Consider the following 23,212-nt stretch of genomic DNA (forward strand, 5'->3'; position numbering starts at 1 on the left):
GGTACGGAAGAATGGTTCCCACTCACATGTTTCCGGAGGAAAGTGGTTACGTGCGGACCGGCTGCTAATGGTCAGCTGATGTGTCAGACAGAGTCCAACCCTCAAGCTTTGTTTTGTTGACGTTTAACGTTAATTGGACCAAAAGTCTTCTAGCCATTGCGTGCGTTACTAAAGGAATATTTACTCGTTATTCTGTGTTACGTCTCTTCATTATTTGACAACATTGTCTTAATCTGAAGCGAAAAAGATGAATCGAGTGACCCCAAGATGCGCTGTCAATATGTTGACGTTTTCATCGCTAGTGTGTTTTCTGCTGATATTATATGCAAAAACATCAGAAGCTAAGGTAAATAAGGACATGTATTTAATACATTAACAAAATTAATTTTGTTGTCGGGAAAAACAACATTCATATTGTTTTGTTGGCAGAGCTAACTAGCCGTTAGCATGTTTCAATGTTTCTGCGAATTAAAAGCGTGATAAACTCGCAATCTGAAATCAACAATTTCTGATTCTAAACCATGTAAAATGATTTCCAAACTGACAGAAAGTATGGTAGACTGAGTGCGCCAGTAGTTGGTATCATTACATTCATTGGTTATAAATATATAAGCTTGTGTGTATATGGTCACTTTTCTCAGAATTCAGAAGACATCAGGTGCAAATGTATCTGTCCACCCTATAAGGAGATTGATGGGCAGATCTACAATCAAAACGTTTCCTTGAAGGACTGGTAAATGATTTACTATGCTTAATAAGAGACTACAATACTTTCTGTAAAGAACTACATGACTCTAGCCACTGATCCATAACTGCTCACACATAATCATTTTCACAGCAATTGCCTTCATGTGGTGGAGCCGATGCCTGTTGAAGGCAAGGATGTGGAGGCTTACTGTTTACGTTGTGAATGCAAATATGAGGAAAGGAGCTCTGGAACCATCAAAGTAAGTTCAATGTCTTTATGTGATAGATACAATATACAAAGTTTGTTTAGCTAAATAATTATCTTTCATTTTTGTTTTGTTTTTACAGGTCACTATTATAATATATCTCTCTATTCTGGGCCTTCTGCTGTTGTATATGGTCTATCTGACACTGTTGGAGCCTATTTTGAAGAGAAGGCTGTTTGGCCATTCACAGCTCATTCAGAGTGAGGATGATGTTGGGGTAAGTGTTTTGTTACTACTTTATAGATACTAGATAAATTTAAGTTGTAAATGTTGGTAGTTAGTTTGGATGAAAAACTGAGTGATGGATGAGTATAATGAAATAGATTTAGTTTAATTAGGACATCTAAAACATAAACACGCCGTTGAAAAAAAAACACATTACTGATGTGCATCTTGATACAAAACTATTGCACCAACATATTTCAAGATATCCTAGTGCTTAAAACAGCTCAAACATGCATTTTAGTCCAGGACCAGGCTTAAGCCTTGTCTGTGAAACTGGGGTTTGTGTTTTTAATCATAGGCATATGGTATAAAGTAGAAATAATGTGATAACATTACACTCTTTTGCTTAAAGGACCAACAGCCCTTCGCCAATGCCCACGATGTGCTTTCCCGTTCTCGCTCTCGCTCCAACATGCTCAACAAAGTAGAGCATGCTCAGCAGCGCTGGAGGAGGCAGGTCCAAGAACAGCGCAAGTCTGTCTTTGACCGTCACGTGGTTCTCAGCTAAAAGCATTCACAGTCTGGACTGTTATATTTGGGTTCTGGTAATGTGCTGAAGGCTGGGTCTTCTCCATGATGTCTGAGCAGTGATCCCAGTGTGTACATCTCTTTTTGGTGTGTGTAGGTTTGTCGTCTTGACCAATGCATGCGACAAAACCTTGTTTATTATTAGTCTTGCTTGTTATACAGACTGTTTGCATTAATTATCTCTTGCATTATATGATTATCACTGTGTTCCTGCATTTTGAAATCATGCACTCTGAAATTAGCAACAAAAAAGTTTACTTCTACTGCAGCCCAGACACACCGAATTTGATATGGGGATAGAAGTGCCAATTTCCTCAAAAAAACAAAAAATGCTGATCCATTTATTCACAAAATGTTTTTATATAAATGTCAGAATTGATACTAAACCCAAACTATTGATATCCAGTCTTTAGTAGTTTATTGTACATAGTAAAATTCCGCTCTCTCACTCTTTCTTACCTTGCAGTCTACTGTCAACTATTATTTGTAAATAATAATCTGTGGATGTTTTGTCACTGTCCCCTAATAATATGCTATTTAATGACTAACTTCCCAGGTCAGTTTTTCTCTAGTTTTGTGTAGAGTCAGCTTCCTGATTCATGATGGTGTAAAAATATTCAAATCTTTTCTTCTTTTTTTTACCACTCTTGATGGACAGTATTTTCCATGGCACTTTCTTTGAAGATTTCAGAATTATACGCTTTGTCATTAATATGTGTATATATACTAATTGAAATGTTCAGGTACATGATTTAACAGAGAGAGCTGTTTTGACATTTTGATTAACATTACAGTTCTCTAAATAGCTGAACTATGGTTGCCTGTGTCAGACTCAGTTTGTTCCTGCCATATCAACATTGGCAAACCCGCTGTTCAAATGACGCAGTTCCGGTTGATGGTAATGGTACTTTTAATCCACAGGAGGCGCTGTTTTCAAGTCTTTTTACTTAAACCTTGGATTCATTTATTATTAAACGCGAAGTTATCGGTAGTAATAAAAAGGATAATAAAATTGAGTCAACTGAAACCCATTTTAGTGAAAGCTATTCCTAATGTTAGGAAAATTCTCATATGCTCACTGCTGTACTTCCATATATGCAAGTAAATTACACTTTTAAACACTTGTAAAATAACAAACAGTGAACAGTTAAAACTGTTTTGCTGAAAAGCTGAGCGTATTACTTTAACCGAAAGTGTTTACCTCATAAACGAACCAGACAAATTGAAATAGCGTTGCACAGACAGAGTGCATATCACATTTCTCAAACAACGGTTCTCATCATTTCCTGCACTACCTCCTCCTCCCAGCCAAAAGTCATGGGACAAACAATTCAGCGCACACTCCACTGAAAGCTAACTTACGCAAACTCAGAGCATGGATATGTGAAAGGTAACCTTGGCAACGCAAGCGTCACTTACCCAGAAAAGGTATGGATTTCTTTTATCTGACTGCCTCCTTTATGTTCGCTGCTCCTGTTCGTAACTCTTTTGAATTGTTATGTAAATGGATGAAAAAATCTCAGAAATGTCAGTAATGCTAAAACTGATTGTAAATGACCATAAATAACTAGTCTGCAGAGACTAAAAGAAAAGCACAATAACAGAACAAATACAGTGGGAAAACTAAAATTATAATAAAATAAATTACAGAAAAGATCAAGTAAAATTGCCAAGAGACTCAAATGTGTTTTGAAGTCGCCAGAACAAAGGCGAAACAATTTCCTTCATCATAACAGATATATCTGCTATAATACACGAGCGTATGAGAGGACAGTTACTAATCAGAATGGATATTTCTTCATACTGCATCTGAGAGATTTATCATCTCATCTGGTGTTTTACTGTGAAGCAGAAACAAGGAGGCGCTCTTAAACCTTCTAAAATCACCAAGAAAACGAATAGACGCCTCTGAATCGTTGTTTTCACAGTTATCATTATGATAATGATCAGAATGTTTTTTAAAAATGAATTATTTTATGCTCATTTTGCTATTACTACTGCTAAAATGTGAAATTTAGAAAATAGAATAGATTCTATTTTCAGTCTGACCTCAGACTTAAGGCAACAGTTTTTACACTTAAATAACACCATCATGTGTGTACTGTAGGCTATGTCTGTCCCTCAGGGCCACAGCAGCTCTCTCTGTTCCTCTCTCTGTGTCTCTACCTCCCTCAAGGATGTCTTTGACTCCTTTCCCTCTGCCTTATCATGGGTCATGACAGATCTATCTCAAATGTTCTTCAAATCTTTTTGGTGTGTTCTTGTTCACATTCTTGTCACTGCAACATTGCAAGAAACTCAGAAAACAATGGTTTATAGTGATGTCAAAATATACAGTATGTGCATTTTTATCATGTTGTCAGACACATTAATATTATTATCAATCTAAATAATAAATAATAAGCTAAAATCATATATATATATATATATATATATATATATATATATATATATATATATATATATATATATATATATATATATATGTAGAGTTCAGATGCAAAAGCCTCTAAATGCCATTTGAAATTTTCTTCTAAAATGATATTTTTTATCAAGCTTGTATATTTAAGTTCAGTAATTTCACTTAAATGGCAATGAAGATTACCTATTAATTGTCATTTAAGTGAAATTACTGAACTTAAATATACAAGCTTGATACATTGCCATTTAAGTGAAATTACTGAACTTAAATATACAAGCTTGATAAAAAAGACCATTCTAGAAGAAAATTTCAAATGGCATTTAGAGGCTTTTGCATCTGAACTCTTCATATATATAGCATTAGATTTATTTTATGAAAACAAGTTTATTACCTTACACAGTTTTGCTTCTGTAGGCTAAGTAAACATGTTTTTAAATGGGACTAAAGGCTCCTGTCACTGAATGACCCATACAAAACATTTGAACTTACTCTGAGCATTGCCATTACATTTAATATAGACTACAATATTCTGCTTTGTATTTTCAAATGCCTGAACAGAATGATTGTGACAGGAATGTTTTGCGGTAAGGGCGTGTTAAACTTTCAGGGCTGTTGCAAATGGATACTGTTGTATTTTGGAGATTTTGTGGATTTTGCTGAACATGACTAATGATGAAGCCCTTACAAATGCTTTCAAAGAAGGGGAAACAATTTAACAGCTCTGGCATAATGTTTCTTATAACTAAATACTTTAACATGTGTAAATTGTACGTTTGACTTTTAACTGACTTGCTACTGGAAATGTAAGAGTATTTGAAAATAAATACAGAGATGTAAGGAAATACCTTCTAAACCAAATAGTTATTATGTTTTCCATCAAATGCAATATGTTAATCTCATTGTATAATAGTTGAAAGGTGTAAGTGCCCTGGTAATGCTTTGCAGTATTACTCCATCAGAAAACAACAGAATTGGTTGAATCACTTAAAGGAATAGTTCACCCAAAAAGGAAAACTCTGTCATTATTTACTCTCCTGTTTCAAACCTATATGAGTTTCTTTCTTCTGCTGAACACAAAGAAGGTATTTTCAAGAACATATGAATTTTTTTCCATATGTAAGTCAATGGAGTCAACTATCCTTTTTGTTCAGCAGAAGAAAGAAACTCAGGTTTGGAACAACTTTGGGGTGCGTAAATGATGACAGAATTTTAATTTTTGGAGAAGTTGTGGATTTTTTTTTCTGCACAAAACAACAAAATTAATTTGTTTTGTGGTTCCAACTGCTGGGACCATATCAAGAATGCATTATGTTTTGATTGGGTTAACACTGCAACACAGCATGCAGCAATGATTGGAAAAAGGGCTGTTTGGCTTTTAGATTAGTCCATAGCAAACATTTCCAGCCACATATTTTGGTGTCATGATCGCCGTAACAGGCATCCTCTACCATGGGAGATGTTTAGTCTGGGCCTCGTGGTGTTCTTGAAAAAAATCAGGATGCAAGGTTAAATATAGGGAACGCTTGCTTGAAACGTGAGAAAAACATGACAGGCTCAGATATGACCTTAGCAAATATACAGTGTTCCAAATATCATAATAATATGGTTGTGCAGTAGAAACAATAGTTTCAGCAGGTTTATTGTTTCTCAAGGTTTTGCAATAAAAATAAACTTTTGTATTTCCTGATAGACTCTGGTCCAATTCAGTATTTGGACTGACCCAACACTAGAATTATTTCCCTCTTCAAAACACTTGGAGTGAATGACTGTTCTTGGAATGAAGTGACGATCTGGCGTAACTGTCCCTGAGCTATTATATCAGCAATTTAATACAGATTTGGGGATAAACCCCCACATTGTGTTTCAACACACCAGATTCCACATTTCTGATTAGGTATTGGTACAATTTGAAAGGGTTTCAGAGAAAGATGTCATCATACAGCTTTTGTCAACCACAGATCCCTGCTTCTTATTGCGGTTGCTTATTTGGCAGCAGGTTGCTTGCACAACTTTTTGTCCAGCAGAGACTGCTTTTAAAACATCAAACCTTATTAAAAAATGGCATTTTAATAATAGACTGGCTTTTGACAGAACTTGGAGGATTGGTTTAAAACGTGATATGCAGATTGTGCAAAATTTGACATGACTTTTTTTTTTCTCCAGTTAGACCTGATGTGAAAAAGTTGGCAGGCTTGGTTTGTTCTGTAGATATTCTGAAGTTGTGTTTGATAGTTTGAAAACTGTCCGTCAACCTAAGACACTGTATACACGGTATAAGTAACTTAATATACAGTCTTTGTAGCCTACATACTTAATGTAGCTTTCTCTCCAGTCTTGTCCCCAACAAGTACACTTTCAACGGTTCTTTGTCTGTTTGTTCTCGAACTAATACTTCACATAGGCCTATGTGATTGCATACCACAGTTTAGACAGCTGTTTGCAATGTGTTATGCTTGTCCTCTGCTGCTGAGAAACTGAACATATGGATAATGGTAAATCATGGATGACTCCACAGAATTCGTGTTTATATAAAGCTTTTTAAGTAATCAGTAAAAATTAAACCCTTGCAGCAAGAAAATCAATCAATACATGTTTCTCACTATGACAATTAGCCTAATTTCACATGATCAGATCATTTTGTATAGGCGAAATGTTGCTGGTTGTGAAAAGCCTTAATTAACAAACGCTGAAAAAAAAGTAAAGGTCAGACTTATGATAATGTACGATTAAATTTCATCCACTTCAAAATATAAGTATATGTAAGCAAGCTGAAGTAGGCTACTCCGTTAACGTTAACTTACCTAGCCCACCCCGTGAGACCGTTTTGTACGAGCTTTACGTGTTCAAATAAGGAGCTATTCTTGGTTGTTGTTTTTTTCCTGTGGAAGGATGAAGGAAATATCAGGCAAAATAGTTATGTGTGAAATGTGAAACGTATTTATTTTAACCCTGCTTAATTTGCCACTCCAGCGTGTAAAGTTCAGATCCATCCTCCATGTGGCTCTTGAGAAGAGAGTTTCGTTTCGTGTAGGAGGCTGGGAGCGCGAGAACCTGGAGCTGAGAGTGGGGGGCAAAACAATCCGTCTCCTTGGCAACTAGCTCAGCCTTCTGCCAAGAGAGAGTTCTCAAGTAGGGAGGGATTTACCCCGCTTGAAAGGACATGCTTGGAAGTTTAGGGAAAAGTTCCAGGTAGTACCGGCAAATCGATGATTTTCTTTTCTTTTTTTTGCAATCGCTATGAGTGTTTGTGAGACGCTGAACAAAATGGCACGATCAGCGGGACGTTCCGTTCAGGTAAAACTTCTATCTCATTCTATCGGGGTTAACGTTACATTGTATGAAAATGAGCACAGTCAATCGCAAACAAAGGCTGTGTGTCAAAACCTAGTTCGCTTTCTTGATAGAAAGCATTTTTGAGCATCATTGGAGAAAAATGATAGGCGCGTGGCACCTCAAAATGCTCAAAACATGATGCCCAAATGCTAACGTAACTCACTTGGTTTAAGTCACAGCCAAAGTAAACAGTCAAATCTAATTGTGGGTCAGAACATGACTTTTCTTAAAAATGTGGTTGAATCTGTATTACGTTAAATATGTTTACCTTATTTGGTAATTCCCCAACTCGTATGAATGTTGGTTGTTTGTTTACTCAAACGTTTAATGGGCTGAGTTTTTAGTTTTATTTTATGAATAGTTTAGTGCCCCAAGGTCAAGTCTAATTTCAACAAGTTTATGGATTTGTTTAGTGGCCAAAATACTGTTGAGGATTGTATTATTTGTAGCAGCTAGCTCAAACAGTTGAGTAATGCCAAGGTCATGGGTTTGATTCCCAGGGAGGGAATGCATGTTGATTGCAAACAATGTATAAGTTACCTTGAATACAACGTAAGTCACTTTGTATAAAAACAACTGCTAAATGCTTAAATACAAATATAATGTTGGCTAAATGTTGAATGAGAGAGGATTGACAGCAAATGAGTTCTTCCTTAATGGCACATGTTGTTCCCACTAAAACCATACACTTATTTGAGTACACCTACTGACATGTACACACGAATGTTACATGATCACTGTAGATCACAAGTATATAGTGCCCCCTGCTTTCAGCTTTGGCAGTTACTGCAGCTGCAAGCCCTTTTTTCCCTGAACTTTCTGAACAGACGGTCTATTGTGCTATTGGAACAATGACCCTTCCTTCTCATTGGTCTGGATTGTCAGCTTAACCATGGGAGCTGCTCTGTTCTCTGTCCAGTGCTTGCGCAATATGGATAAGGGTGGGATGTCACCAAACCTTGAACAAAATTCACTGCCCTGCCGCTATAATGTGTATCAAAAAACTTTTCAAAGTGTTAAGCTGCAGTTGATCCATAGCTTGTCATTCCAGTGTGAATGTGATTTCCTCCACAAACTGTCAGCTGTAATAACAGTGATGCAAGGACTTTTTATTACACTGGATCGCATGTGCCAAAAAATGAAATGCAGTGTGTTACGTGCAATTGTGCATTTATGCACTTTCTTCCCAGATTCAGTATCTTGTCTTGTTAGCAGAGCTGTTTTGCTTATGCACTTTAATCTTTTAATTTAGTAGTTTGATAATAGTAGGCTAATTGTTATACTTTGTGATTGGATTTTTAAAGATGTAGGATAAATGAAAGCAATTCATCCATGAGAGCAAGCACTACAACAAAACAATTTAACTTGTAAAATCCTTTTCAATGTGGCATATTGAATGGACACGATTGCCTTTAAAAGACTGTGCATTGTTGTTTTCGTTTGGACACACCTGTAATTTTTAGACACTTTAAAAAGCCAACACGTTGTGACTTGCTTGCATTAATTATTGGATGGTTGACCTTCAGATTTCACAATGTGCTTCAAAATAAGACGCTTTTGCAAAAGCGTAAATATCCAACGCACATGGCACCCTTTAACGTGAAATGAGACGCAGATATATTTGGGCAGAAGGCGCCCCCTAGTGGTCTAACCCTTACCCTACACCATACCTAAACTTAACCATTAACCGAAGCGTCTCATTAGACGTTAAAGGGTGCCATGTGCGTTGGATATTTACGCTTTTGCAAAAGCGTCCTATATGGCGCTTTGGGATGAGAACGCGTTGAAATAATGTGTCCTATCTAGGCCTTAATAAAAGTATAAAACACTTTACTATCATCCCTTGTCTAAGGGATGATTTTATTATAGCTGTCCTTAAATAACTTTTTTTAGTCTAGGGTTGGGAGTTATAACAAGGAACTTAGTGTAATGTTGTGTGTCATTGGTATTACACACTGAAACAGTCTGCCACCTGTCAATCCAACTTGGTTTACATGAGTCAGTGACAGTGTTATTCTTATGGGGGAGATGGTAGTGTTTTGTCTTGTTATATTGAGTAACGTCATCTAAGTCTCTGTCTGAGATTCTACTCTGTAAGCTATCAAACACAATAGACTATGATGCAAGTCTGATGCATCAATGCATACAAGTCTGTTTTCCTTACATTCCTCAAATGGGTGGTTGTTTAAAGGTAAAGTTAATATGTCCTTCCTTACTGAATTAAATATTAAGTATTTCTGACTTATTAACTTATTCTTTTGTACATTTCAACCATTAACATTAAATCTCAACTTGATCTTCCTGTGAAAACAACTTGTTTCTGGTGATGTATGCATGCACAACATGACATCATGACTTTTGCGTACACATATACGCCACTTTCGAGTCAGGTGGCGTGTTATCTCCACGCATTTTGAGCTATCCGCGTGTATGCGTATATGTCTACGCCATTAACGTCCGCGTCATTCCGCGTGTCTGAACACGCAGTCAAATCTCCAGTCATTAATGCCATTAACCCCAGTGACGGTTAAGTTTAGGGATGGGGTTGAGGTAAGTCATATCTTTTTTTACCTAGGATGGTAAGGGAACAGTCATAAATGCCATTAACCCCAGTGACGGTTAGGTTTAGGGACGGGGTTGAGGTAAGTCATATATTTATATAACGTTAAGTCAACGGCGTTCATAAACACGCTGAAAGGCGATTATGTGTCTTGATAGCATGCCAAAAATGGAAATACGAATTGGCGTGTCAAACACGCGCTACTTCATGAGATCAGTCTGGCATGCAGCACATCTCCAATCATTTAGTCTGCTTAAACTCAACTGCAAGCCCACATTCATTTTTGAGTGCAATGGCCACATCTCAAAAATCCAATCAAACCTATGGATAGAAGTTAGAACTTAGTCCCCGCTCTAAATTTTTAGATAAGCCGTTTACATCACAAAAGACAGAAAAGATTTGGGTAACAACACTTAAGTTAAAGGGTTAACTCACCCAAAAATGAAAATGATGTCAATAATTGTTAATAAATAATAACTCACCCTCATGTCGTTCCAAGCCCATAAGACCTCCGTTCATCTTCGGAACACAGTTTAAGAAATTTTAGATTTAGTCCGAGTTTTCTGTCCCTCCATTGATTGAAAATGTATGTATGGTACACTGTCCTTGTCTGTCTTGTCCTTGTGTGCAGAAAAACTTTTTCTGAATGTCCTGTTGGTTACAGTGTTACCTCCTTTTTATTAATATTTATTTGTTAACAAGTTCTTTATTTGTTAAAAATACTGTAATAATATTACAGAATGAATAAGTTGTAAAGTATATCTGTTTATTTTATTAAATAATTAGTCAAATAAATATAATGATGAATATAAATTATATCTGTATATTGGCAACAGCCAGCCACCCAGCTACCCAGCTCTCTAAGATATTGGCATTGGCCATGCGGTTTTGTTTATTAACCTCTAGAGCGACAAAACTTACATAGTGAACCTTTAAGTATTGTTTCTTACACAAAGTTATAATATGACTTGAAACACAATCATGTAGACTAATATCACGCTACTTTTGCATTTGTTTATCTTATTTTGTTCTTTTGGAGCTTGACGCATATGGTAACTATGATTTGTTCTTCTATGAAGAAGATCTGCAAATTTTCTTCAAAAATGTGTGCTGCACAAAAAAAGTATTTATGACTGGGATTTCACTGGACCTATAAGTTTTATGGCTCAATGTGAGCAGCCGTTCTGTCTTCAGTCTGCCTGATAAAGGCCAATATTGTAAATCCTGATAAGAACAGTGTACCGAGTTGTTTAAGGAAAATGACTTCTTTGAGTCTTTTGAACCGAATGCACTCATGATTCCGTACACGTTTCTATTTTTAGTGTGCGTATAGTAGAAGGCTTTTAGGACTAATATGGTTTCGCATTACAGTTTTGATTGAAAGTCATAAACGAATTGAAGAAACCTAACAATTTGTATGTTTAAGAAACACTGTAAAAGCCATCAATTACAAATGAGCTCTGAAATCAAATAAGATCAATTTGCCTCTAATTATTAGTTTCCTGCATGTCACTTTATGAGCAGCCTTCCGCAGTTTCCTCAATGTTTGAATCTCTCCTTTAGTGACTTGGATAACAAAAAGGACTGTAAGTCAGGAAAGACAGAGACTGAAAAGGCCTTAAAAATTGGTTCCATCTGGCCTGTCCAGTCAGCACTGTGGGAGCAAGGAATCGTGGGTATATTGTGTGGGGAGCGTGCAGCTGCTGCGATATGTGACAGGCCAAGTTCCACAGTTCATGAAAGGCTCAGAAGGAAAGACGTTTAAGCAGCTCAACAGGGTACAACTTTTCCCTCCACCCCACAGCCCCCAACCTGGATACAAACCCTCTGTCATTATTCACAGGCTCTGCGGACTTGGGATTGAAACCGAGTGAAAGGGAAACAAAAGACGCCCCCTTATGCTCTGCCTCTTCCTTTTTCCCTGTCAGACTTTTCAGGGAAATTTTAATTAGCAATGCCAGAGGGATTCGTCCAGGTGGGAGCGTGTTTAAAAAACTCCTCACGATACCACAGACGCATTGATCATCTTTTCTTGCCTCAATCTAAACACAACGTGCTTGGCTGATAACAGCAGCATTAACGTAGCTCGTGGAGTATATAAATCTCAGCGAGAGCCCTGATGAGGACCATATGACGGTGCGAGCTCAGAGTCTGGAAGGGGGGTCCCTCTTTCCTCTGGTATTTATGCTGTAATCTAACCCCCATTCTCACACAGTCATGTCTGATTTGGTAATAACAACATTGACTTGGAGTTTACAGGCTATGAATAAAGAACGGAGAAAGAGTAATCGTCTCTGGTACAAAATGGTCTCTGGTGAATGCATAACCCTGTTCATTGCCTCTTTGGGGTTTTGAAGTGTAGGAGCAGTTGAGAATGTGCAGTGGTTTGCACTCTGCTGCTTGTTTTAGAGATGTTAAAGTTAAAGTGGCTGATCAGCAGGGACAGTTATGGCAAATGTAGGGTGAATTAGGATAATCTGGGACACTTTAGATCTGATCACAGTAAATTGGAGAAGTCGAAAGTGCAAAAAGTCCCAGAAGACCCTAATTCACCCTGTCGACAGGAAAATTGAATTAAAACTCAGGTCTTTTTTGGGAGCTTTTCATCTAATATGCACAACAATGTGCAGTTTGCCTGGACGCATGCCAGTCTCCGCTATTCAGGTTCAATGAGTTGTTTAATTTCCGACGGAAATAAAGAACTTTATGGTCAATGATCAGCAAAACGCACATTGCCATTATGAGTCTCTCCCTATCAGTTGAAGAATTCCTCCTCTTTCAGAAACTCAGATGTGTTGAATGTGTGCCTTGACGGATGGGGCAAATATTAGTGCATTCCTTTTGAATAGAGTACCGCTCCGTTAGCCAACTGACCTGTCGTCGCTGACAAGAACATGGCCCGATGGTCTCGTCTTCTACCCTGAACATTCCTAACTGTGTCACTCACCCGAGGAAGCGGGTCAGATAGTGTTTGTTTGAACCACTGATAAAGAAGCTTACTTTTTAACCACACTCTGTTCAAGGATAAATCGAACAAAGAGGTTCTGTCTTCTGTAGTTAAAATTGCAGATGGAGCTGTTCGTTTCTGAGAAGCTATTCAGTCATTACATTACATTTGTAGGTCAATCCAGAAGGCTAGTTCACCATCAGTTCCTTTGGTAATTTCGAATGCTGTTTAATTTAACTTTATCTATTGTGTAATGTCAGTGTTAGAGCATAAAAAAGATCTGCACCTAAATCTGCAACTAAATAATCCGCGCCCATGGAATACGCAAAAAAGGCAAAGGTCTGGTTGAGCTGCATAATTAGAGAAGATGAAGAATGTTGCTGCTATGTCAAAGAGATACCCCCCCGCCCCCCGTTCCCAAAGCCCCTTTGTTTGGCCTTCTTAAAGTGGACAAACTTAGAGTGGTTAATTTATTTTTTACATTTATTTTTTTATTTTTTTATTTTTTTATTTAATTTTTTTATTTTTTATTTTTATTTTTTTTTATTTATTTATTAAGATGCAGTTTTATATGTGTAGCTTATTTATTTAACCATGCAGAAAACATTTTAAAATATCTTAAAATAGTACTTAAAAATAACTTTTAACCGGTTAATTATGAGTGTCCATAATTAACAAGTGTCTTTTTCTTTTAACTGTTGTGCTAGTGGTTGACCAGTACAATACATAAACTCTTGAAAATGCAAATGTTTTTACAGATTTTTAGGGTCTTCAGACTAATAATAATAAGTTTAAATTATATAGCGCCTTTCCGAAGCTCAGGGACGCTTCTCAATAACAATAGACATTTGCCCAGTCCAAGTGATTGCAGTTGCATATGAAGCGTTCAGATGCAAAAGCCTCTAAGTGCCATTTGAAATTTTCTTCTAGAATGTGTCACGGCTGTGCACGGAGATGAACCCAAACGCAGACAGTGTACAACGAACTCAGGGTTTATTAGGACAAAACAGGAAAACAAAACCCACGAGGGGGCAAAACAGACGAAACAAGGGAAATAAGACTGACAAGACTAGAAAATGACTGAACAAGAAACCAACAACACTTTGTATAATACTAACAATGACAATGCTTTTCACAGACTACTCACAGGTAACATTTAGCAATGAACCGACACAAGACAGCAAACACAAGGGGATTATAAAGGGAACACTAATGACAAGGACAGGTGAAACTGACTAGACAATAATCACAAGACTAGGATAACAAGGGGGCGGGGTAACGTAACGAGACAACACAAGCACATGGCCCAAACTGGCCATGCGCTTGCACACAAAACATGATTCTGTCATGATCCTGCCTCACGACTAGAGAATATCAAAGACAAGAAGGCAGAATCATGACAGAATGATCATTTTTATCAAGCTTGTATATTTAAGTTCAGTGATTTCACTTTAATGGCAATGATATTTATCTATTAATTGTTATTTAAGTGAAATTACTGAACTTAAATATACAAGTTTGATAAAAATCATTATTAAAGAAGAAAATTTCAAATGGCATTTAGAGGCTTTTGCATCTGAACTCTTCATATATTACAATTTGATTTGAAATACAAACAAAAACAGACAAAAAAACAACACTAGCCTATATAATACAGACAGGAAGGTGGACAGTTGAAGTAAAGACTAATGGCATGGTACCCCATTTAACATTATGACTGTAATACAGAGTTATCAAGAATGTTTAAGAAAAACGTGTCATGACTAATAATACTCTTTAAACAAATGGGATTTGAGTTTAGACTTGAATTCATGCAGCGTGGTTGTTGTCCTAAGAGCCAGGGTAAGAGAGTACCATAGCTTAGGGGCTAAAACGGAAAAAGACTTGCCACCCATAGATGATTTGCAAAAGCTCAGCTTGCAGAAGAGTTCATGACCAGAGGATCTGAGAGTTTGAGGGGGGAATATAAAAAGAGAGAGTAAGTCAGAAAGATAGGACGGAGCAAGACCATTGAGTGATTTAAAGGTAAGTAGAAGAATTTTGTAAGTACTGCGGGATGACACGGGTAGCCAGTGGAGTTTGAACAGAATTGGAGTGATATGAGCCGTTTCTGTGGTGTAATTAATAAAAAAGGCAGCGTTTTGAATATATTGCAAAGAATGTGCTGGTAGTCCAGAAAAAATAATATTACAGTAGTCGAGCCGAGATGTGATGAACGCATGTACCAGCGATTCAGCGTCTTTTAGGCTGACATAGTTTGTCAATACTAGAGTTACTCTAGATACTCTGGAGTTGTGTTTGGGGAAAATATTATGTAAATGTTATTCTATCAATTGAATCTATGGCAGACATGATAATCCAAGAACCAGCCTATGATTCCAATGATTTTATTTTCAAGTCTAAATAAACATCTAAATAATTTATTGTCTTTTACAATTCCGGTATATTTAGTATGAATTTTTAAGGTTATGTGGTTTTCTAGCAGTTTCTCAGAGAAATGGGAGCAGCTCTTGCTCTTCCTGTTGTAGATCAATATCTGAGAGAAAGAGATGATTGTTTCTCACTGAAATGGTGCCACTGTGTGCAGATGAAAGCGTCACATGGTTACTGAGTAGGGGTGTAACGGTACACAAAAATCACGGTTCGGTACGTACCTCGGTTTTAAAGTCACGGTTCGGTACGTTTTCGATACAGCAAAACGAAAGAAATGCCAGAGAAATTTCCTATTTGTTTAAAGAAAAAATATTTTTAAATAAGTGTGAGTTTTCCTAGATCTTGAAACTTTCAGGTTTATAAATGGGGGTCATCTTTGAAGGGTGAACAAATAATGTTTTGGTCATCACATTAAAAATAACATTTAAATATATATTTATTTATATAATATTTGAATTTTGAAGTGCTGGTAAAAGATGTGTGAAGTACTTGAAAGCATTTCACCATTCCAGCCAAACTGGTTCCAGTTAGTGTTACTATATTAAATCCATGGTGAATGTTGCTGGTCTGTGGACGTAAAGTTCATTCACGGCACAATGTTTCTCCTCCTGGTTTCCATGACAGCGCTGTTTGATCTAATAGAGATCTGCGGTTAATAACGGAGAAATGTGAATGCATCTCACTAGATCTCGCAGCGATGTTATTACCCGAGTGGCGAATTCAAATGTTTTCTTTACCGGATCTCTTAGCGCTGTGTAGTAACAGTGTTGCTTGATCGAGATCGGCTCGCGCTGCACAGATGTTGCTGGTCCGAACTGATAAACGATCCGTGAAGCACATTTATAGCGCAGTTTCGTTCTGCTTTCATTACGCTTGCCATTTGATGTTGCGCAACGTTGTGTTGGCCGCGTCAGCACGAATTTTGCCGGCAGGAAAAATGGTCCAAGCAATCGTTCGGTTTGTATGCGTACCGAACCGGAAGCTTCGAACCGAAACGGTTCAATACGAATACATGTACCGTTACACCCCTATTACTGAGCATATTAAACATGGAAACTGGAATAATGAATCATATTGATGAATGTTTAATGATGCCAGCTTTTAGTGAGCAAGCTAAAATAAATATGACCGTTGTTTCCTGTGAAATCAATATGTTATAATGCTTGAATGCCGACATTATGAGTTCATGGCTTTGGTAATTACATTTAATGTTTTAGTGATACATTGTTGGAACAAACCCTGCTTCTTTGCAGTCATCCATGCAGAGCAGACTGACGTGGAACAGCTTCTTTAATAAGCAGATTGTCAATCACACTCAGCAGGTCCTTTTTTTCCTTCCAATATTTCTTGACATAAACAGGTTATACGTCTCAGTCAATTTACAAGTCATAACACGTTTTATGAAGAAATTACTTTTACTTTTCTGAACTAGGCTACATCAGCAATTCTGTATCCAAAACCTTTTAGTATCTTTTAGTTTAAAGGTGCAATAGGTGATTCTCTACAGAAAATGTTTTTGTTATGCAGGTTGAAAGTAGCCTAGTTCATTTCATTTCCACATAGAGTCTGGAACCGCTCCATTGAAAAACGTTTCCTTCCTTGTAGGCGGGTTCACTATTAAAGTTCAAATCTATTGGATCTGCCCAAAGTCACTCACGATCTGCCATAGCCAATCGCTAAAGGGGTGTCGTGAGTGACGTATGTCACGCGCCGAAATGATCAGAGGATTATGTTTACAATAGGATTTCAGTCAACGAGCGCCGCAGGTTTTGTTAATCTAGGAACAATTATTAATTCGAAATGTATATTTGACACGAAGGACAGTGATATATTCATTCAACGGTGGAAGCTGTGTCTAATCATTACAAATACGCTGCTGTGGTCGTTTCTGATCTGCCGCAAATGCTGTAGCAGCTACAGTGAATGATCAGTCTGTCTCTATCTGCAGATGTGTAATAAACAACAATTTTTCATATTACGTCTTATTGTTTCTTAATTACCTTAATTATGGTCTTCAAAGTATGTGTTTGTACATTTTTATGTGGCATTTATTTTTTTTAGTAAAACAAATCAACCATTGCCATCTAAAACTGAAAATCAAATATCTTCAAAGTATGGTTTTTCACATTTTTATTTATGACAATTATTTTTTTTTTAAATCACAACCAATTTGTATGATTTACAACATGTAAAACTGACACACCAACCTCCTGCACGAGTGCACAAAGGGGCTCAAAATGTTCTATTCATCACAAGAATCAGTACATTTACAGTTGGGAATATGAGCGACTGACATGACTCCTGAGCGGATCTTCAACCATAGTTTAGCAGCCAGGACTCAGGGCTTCTGAACACCGCAAACACCACGGTCACGGTCATCGTGCACGAACTGCCCAGCACAAACTTCCAAACTTTCTGCCTCCTTCACTTGGTCCTCCGTTGTGCAACAAGAGGTTAGACGATAACAATCCGGCTTTAAATTCTGTATATTCGGCAGTTTATTTTCCAACAACGGACCGAATAGCTTTTCTCACGTCTTTCTCCGCTGCCATGACTGAATTGAAACTGACGCGCTTACATCAACGTCATCTTTCTCAGCCACTCCCTCTATTCGCTGATTGGTCCTACAAAAAATTGGTTTCTGGAAACCTAAGGATATGGAGCGATCCCAGACGTAGTACAGAAGTAAAATGAAATTGAGCGGAAGTGCGTAGGAGGGCGCAGCCAGGCTAGGTTAAAAGTCTCCTCATATAGCAATCACTATGTTAAGTGGTCTAAAAATCTATTTTTATAAATATATATTGTCTGTGGAAGGCATAGGATGATAAAATGTTCGTTCAATCATTGCATTCGGTCCGAATATGAAATACAAGCATGTGTTCCCTCTCTGTCAGTCAATGTGTGTTTGCATTCCACTGCGCAGCCTGTTCACGCAGACATCATACGTCATCAGATTGTTCACTTACGCTGTGTAAACAGTGCGAGAATGGGAGGCAATCAGTTGTTTACATTCGTTATTGTAGTACTCACTGTAGTGTAAAGTTTTCTCACCTGTGGTCGTCTCGATTCTGATCGGTGCGCTTTCTTGTGTTTTGGTGTGGCTTTGGACCATAGACCATAGCACTATTGATTTCAACGGAAAAGATTTGAAGCCCGATTTTTGCACTTCCTGTCTGATGTCTGAGTGACTGCGCAGGCTCAAACTGAGCGTGACGACAGTCTGACAGTTGTAAATCTTCTAGTAGCTGTGCTAAGCCAAAACGTTGTTGAAATATTTTGTCCCGTTGCTTTTATGGACTCTCTATCCATAGGCTTCTCCCTGCGAGCTTCTCCTCCGGTCTATATGGTAATGTCTCTATTGTGCGAAGGAAAGTTGCGTAGTGATGATGCAATTAGCCTATTTTTCACAAAAACGGCATCTACTGGGCCATAACGTAAGATACAAAGTAATGGAGCGTTTTCTACATTGTTGTTGTTGTTTCTTCAGAAATAAATAATGGACAAATGAAGTCTTTGGATGCCTCAGATATAAAGTTATTCGCTGTCAAAGTGAGGCCAAAATGAATGGAAGTCAATGGGATGCTAACAGCAGGTGAAGTTCTGCTACAATGGCGGCTCCTGCGAGGCTTCAACTTCCGGCTGATGGATTACCCCCTTGCTTTGGACAGTGAACAATGACTACGTTTACATGCAGCCAATTTTCGGTTATGGTCGGGTTAAGGTCACTATTCGGGTTTCTGAAACATTAGGAATAACCCGTTTACATGCGTGAGCAGAGAGAGTTTCTCCTGTATACATGGATATGCGCCGAGAAGTTTCTCTACTCAAAAGACCAAGATTCCTTGTAAATAGAACATGCGCAGAACACAAATCACTATGGGGATATGCCGATACGCGTTTACATGACCAAAAATTCGGGTTAGAAAAGGGGTACCCCAATATCCCAGTTTTTAAAATCCGGGATATGAGCATATTTGGGTTTTTGCCGGTGTTTACATGGCCGATCGGGACCGGGTTATTGCTAATATCCCGGTTTTGAACAGGTTATTGGCTGCATGTAAACGCAGTCATTGATAACAGGCTAAAATGAGCATTTCCCAGATCCCCTAATGCACCTTTAGTTGTAATTTTAAGCACTGAATTTTGTATTGTGCTTTTTGTAAGAAAAAGTGCTCTGCAGTCTCAATGATAGTGATGCTTCGATAGTGTACAATATTTCCATGTTCAGCATGCTTTATTTTTACAGCTGTTCACCTTTCAACAGCTCAGTAAAAATATTCAGTCTGGTTGGAAAAAAATAGGTTCTGGAAAAAAATTGCCTCCCAGGTCATAGAAAAGAAAATATTTTCATTTTCAGATATGTTTGGTCATAACTTTATCTTTTGTTTGCTGCTAGAGTGATTTTTGTAAACCTTTTGAAGTTTTCAGCTGGAAATATTCTACGCTTATCACTAGTAAGTCCGAAGTAACCTTAGGGCAGCTGATTTTGTTGGTGGGAAAGTTGACAATTACTGACATAATGATATCCTATCAGACTTTTTAACTCCGTGCCTTAGGTGCCTAACAAGATCGCTTATTTTATTTGTATGAACCTTGTTAAATCATTGCCACTGGAATCAACATTTAGGGCTGGAAATATGACCTAAAATCAAAATCTTTTATTATTTATTAATTATTATTATTTTTTGCTTTGCCCCCCTTTATAGTTCACTGTCAAGGTTTGTACTAAAAATGTGGGATATTTTATTTCTAAACCAGATACAGATAAATTAGCACAATGAGAGTGCATTTATTTGAATACATTAATGAGAGAGTGACTGCGTGTGTGAATTAATCTGTCTATTATTTGTGAAGCTGTGGGTTATAGTTACTTCAAAAGTAGAAAAAATCTATCCTATAACTGTTGAGTTTCTAAGCTACTTTAGTGATAAATCACTGGATGGCATTGACAATGCCAGTTGAGGGGTATTATAGCAGAATAAATCAAGATATTATAAATAATTCATCAAGGTTGAAAATAAACTCTATGAGCGGTTCGAGGGCCCTCCAGTTAGATTGAAAATGAAGATGCATGTTCTTTGCAGTCCTCCGAAACAGGAAATGGCTGACAGAAGGAATGCTGTCTCTCCTCTCATCTGTCTCTGTTAGGCTTTTAGTTTTGCTGCTGGTTGGTCGACTACTACATGCAACAACTTCCTGTAAACAAGCCCCCAGTGCACCCAGTTACACCCAGCCCCCTCTGTATTTGAGTGCTTGTAATATTGACCTCCTTATAAACCATAAACAGCAGTACGAGTGAACACATGCCAAGACGGGAGGTGTTCCTTCAGCATGGAAGATCATTTCTTCCCACTTCGGTCTCTGATGAGGCCCTCTAATTTGATGGGAGGAAGTGGCAAGTGGTATGCACATGGCACTGTGGTTGTGAGGGGTGGCTAGTTAAGATTTCTCTTGGCGTGAAGATAGTTTGCAGTGGTTGTGTGCATGTTGGGGTGAAGAGCTTGTGATTGTGGTGAGGAGAACATCTGAGATCATAGTTATGTTAAAAGGAAACTCTGGATTCAATACAGTTGGCAGTAAATGGAAATTCACCCCCTGTGTAATTCTTAATCAAAATGTCATAACGTGATCATCTGCGTCAAACAACTGACTTATCTCTGGTGCCAGAGTTCTTCAATCATTTAGACTTTAAACCCCGCCTCTTTCTTACAATTGACCGCAAGCATTTAGATTTGCCTCCATCCAATTACCAACAATGGATAGAATCAAAGACACCAATCTAAATTTATTACTTTATTCATAAATGTATTAGAACATGGAAGAAAATATTTGTTGCTATACTTTCGTTAGATTGCGACTTTAAGTATTTGTAGATTACTAGGGGGATCTTGATTCCTCTATTTAATTCCAGTGCTAGATTTAAAAAAAAAAAAATCATTGATTGTAATTTACCCGTGTCAATCAACTAAACAGGCAAAATAAGTTTCGCTTTCCACGGATGAGAATTGCATTATTAAACTGTTTTATAAGGCTGCACAAAATAGCATATATGCTATACATAATATAGCATTTGGATTTTGAAATCACGAACGCTGCGATTTAGCTAGTTAAATTAATATATGGACTGCAGGTTTTCGAGCGAAGCTCGACTCGATGCTTAAATTATTTGCATGCAGGTTACACGTTTTATTTGTCCATTCAGAGTAAAAATGCTGCTCCACACGAACTCAATCTCTGCATGTTCTGCTTATTTGGGTTTCCAATAACATGCATTTGGAAACGCTTATGAAGTCTGCCGCGCTTTGTGTTTCATAGCGAAGTGTTGCACTGTTATTGCGGTCTTTTACGTGTATATCATTACATTTTATTATGGTTGCACATCTCAGCAGCTTAAAAAAAACACTATCTCGTCATTTTTGCTGCGTTAGGTTGTTTATAACATCTGGGATCACAACGTGCATCATTTCATTTCACCAGATTTGTAACGTAAATCATTTATAAACCTACGCCAACACAGGAGAATACATGAATATTTTTCTAGATTCAAATTGTTGTTCATTACGATTTCAAAATAAAAGTTCAAACCCTCACATGTCTACATGATCTTGTTCAAGAAATGAAATGTATATCTTATTACAAAAGTGATATGATGTTTAGTCACTGTAAACCAGATTTTTGCCTTTTTTGAAGAGGAGGAGAACTTGAGGAAGTTTTTCTAATCAACATTCTGCTGCAAGTTCTGTCGGTTGAGCTTAATTTGTATTTAGTCCAGAATATTCCTTTTAATAGTTTTTGGGATAGAGTCAATTGAAGAATATCTGTTCATCCAAAATCATTCAAGGGACTTGATGTGCAAAGCATGGCCTTTTAAATCTGATTTACTGCTCATTAAAGATTTTCAAGTCTTGTTATGGCTTCACCTGACAAAATGAAAAACCAGCCTCCTTCCCTCTCTCAACAACCAACCTGAGTCCCAGTGTGCTCAAAGCTCCCAAAACCACAACTCTCTGACCCAGCTTGTAAAACTAATATCTGTCATTAAACAGGTTTTTTTTTAGTCCTAAGGTGCAAATGTTCATGGGAAAAAGCAATCACTATTTAATGAGCCAAGAGACTAGCTCAGCTTTGTTAATCTTGGCTACTCTATTCAAACAGACGTTAATACAAACACACTCTAAACATTGCTTCATAGACTAAAGGCACTTGGCATGGATCTCTGATTCTACAAACAGATTTTTTAGAACCTCTCTTATACTAACAGGCCATGTAAGCCGGCTCTGTAATTACCTTCAGGTCTTGGTGCTGCCATTCTTTAGACTGCATATTCTGGGGTTGTAAAAATCAGTTCATGCTATTATTAGTAGTGCTTGGCAAGAATTACTATTATTATTGCTCAAACCTGGGGGTCGGAAAGAAAACCCTTAAAAACCTAAAACCAATATTTGCTTTATACTTTTCTTGGGGATCTACTGTAGTTTAGGATTTTCACCTGACAGTTAATAAAATGGGCCAGAAATTTCTATATGCTAAAGCAGAGGCCAGGTTGGGCTTCTTTTTTTTTTTTTTACTTGGGCTAGTAAGCAATTGACCAAAAATACCCTTGTAGCCAACCACCCATAGTAATAGCAAAGCAACGTGCTAAAAATCAATTAGATTACTTTAGCAACAATATACTTAGCAATAGGATTTTTAATGAATGTAGACATCTGTTTTTAAGCTGGCAATGTATTTCTTTCTCTGAATGATGTGGTATGACATGTTATACCTCAGTATCTTAAATAAGATTTATTACCTGCATCTCAAAACACAAA

General features: G+C 37.4%; 2 protein-coding genes across 3 annotated transcripts in view; both read left to right on the plus strand.

Moving 5' to 3' along the window:
* The first annotated feature begins 54 nt into the window (after nt 1–54).
* Nucleotides 55–2,522, plus strand: tmem9b (TMEM9 domain family, member B). Its single transcript, XM_039662821.2, has 5 exons — nt 55–346; nt 642–733; nt 839–947; nt 1,036–1,170; nt 1,531–2,522. The coding sequence occupies exons 1-5, from the start codon at nt 248–250 to the stop codon at nt 1,684–1,686; spliced, it is 591 nt and encodes a 196-aa protein (XP_039518755.2). The 5' UTR covers nt 55–247; the 3' UTR covers nt 1,687–2,522.
* Nucleotides 2,523–2,937: 415 nt separating this feature from the next.
* dennd2b (DENN domain containing 2B) overlaps nt 2,938–23,212 on the plus strand; it is a 61,683-nt gene continuing 41,408 nt past the window's right edge. Inside the window, exon 1 of one of the 2 annotated variants that reach the window (XM_039662813.2) lies at nt 2,938–3,134. The gene's annotated coding sequence lies outside the window, so the exon portion shown is untranslated. Of the gene's footprint in view, nt 3,135–7,152; nt 7,423–23,212 lie in introns of those variants that run through there. The other variant, XM_039662812.2, reaches the window with a different exon arrangement.

Source organism: Pimephales promelas, chromosome 1 (assembly GCF_988280905.1).
Source record: "Pimephales promelas chromosome 1, fPimPro1.hap1.1, whole genome shotgun sequence".
Taxonomy (NCBI): Eukaryota; Metazoa; Chordata; class Actinopteri; order Cypriniformes; family Leuciscidae; genus Pimephales; species Pimephales promelas.

Bases quoted from the DNA above. Each gene is read 5' to 3' on its own strand.
- tmem9b (XM_039662821.2), top strand. From the start codon at position 248: ATGAATCGAGTGACCCCAAGATGCGCTGTCAATATGTTGACGTTTTCA. The intron at 347-641 runs GTAAATAAGGAC...CACTTTTCTCAG, and splicing joins CAAAAACATCAGAAGCTAAG to AATTCAGAAGACATCAGGTG. The intron at 1,171-1,530 runs GTAAGTGTTTTG...TTTTGCTTAAAG, and splicing joins AGAGTGAGGATGATGTTGGG to GACCAACAGCCCTTCGCCAA.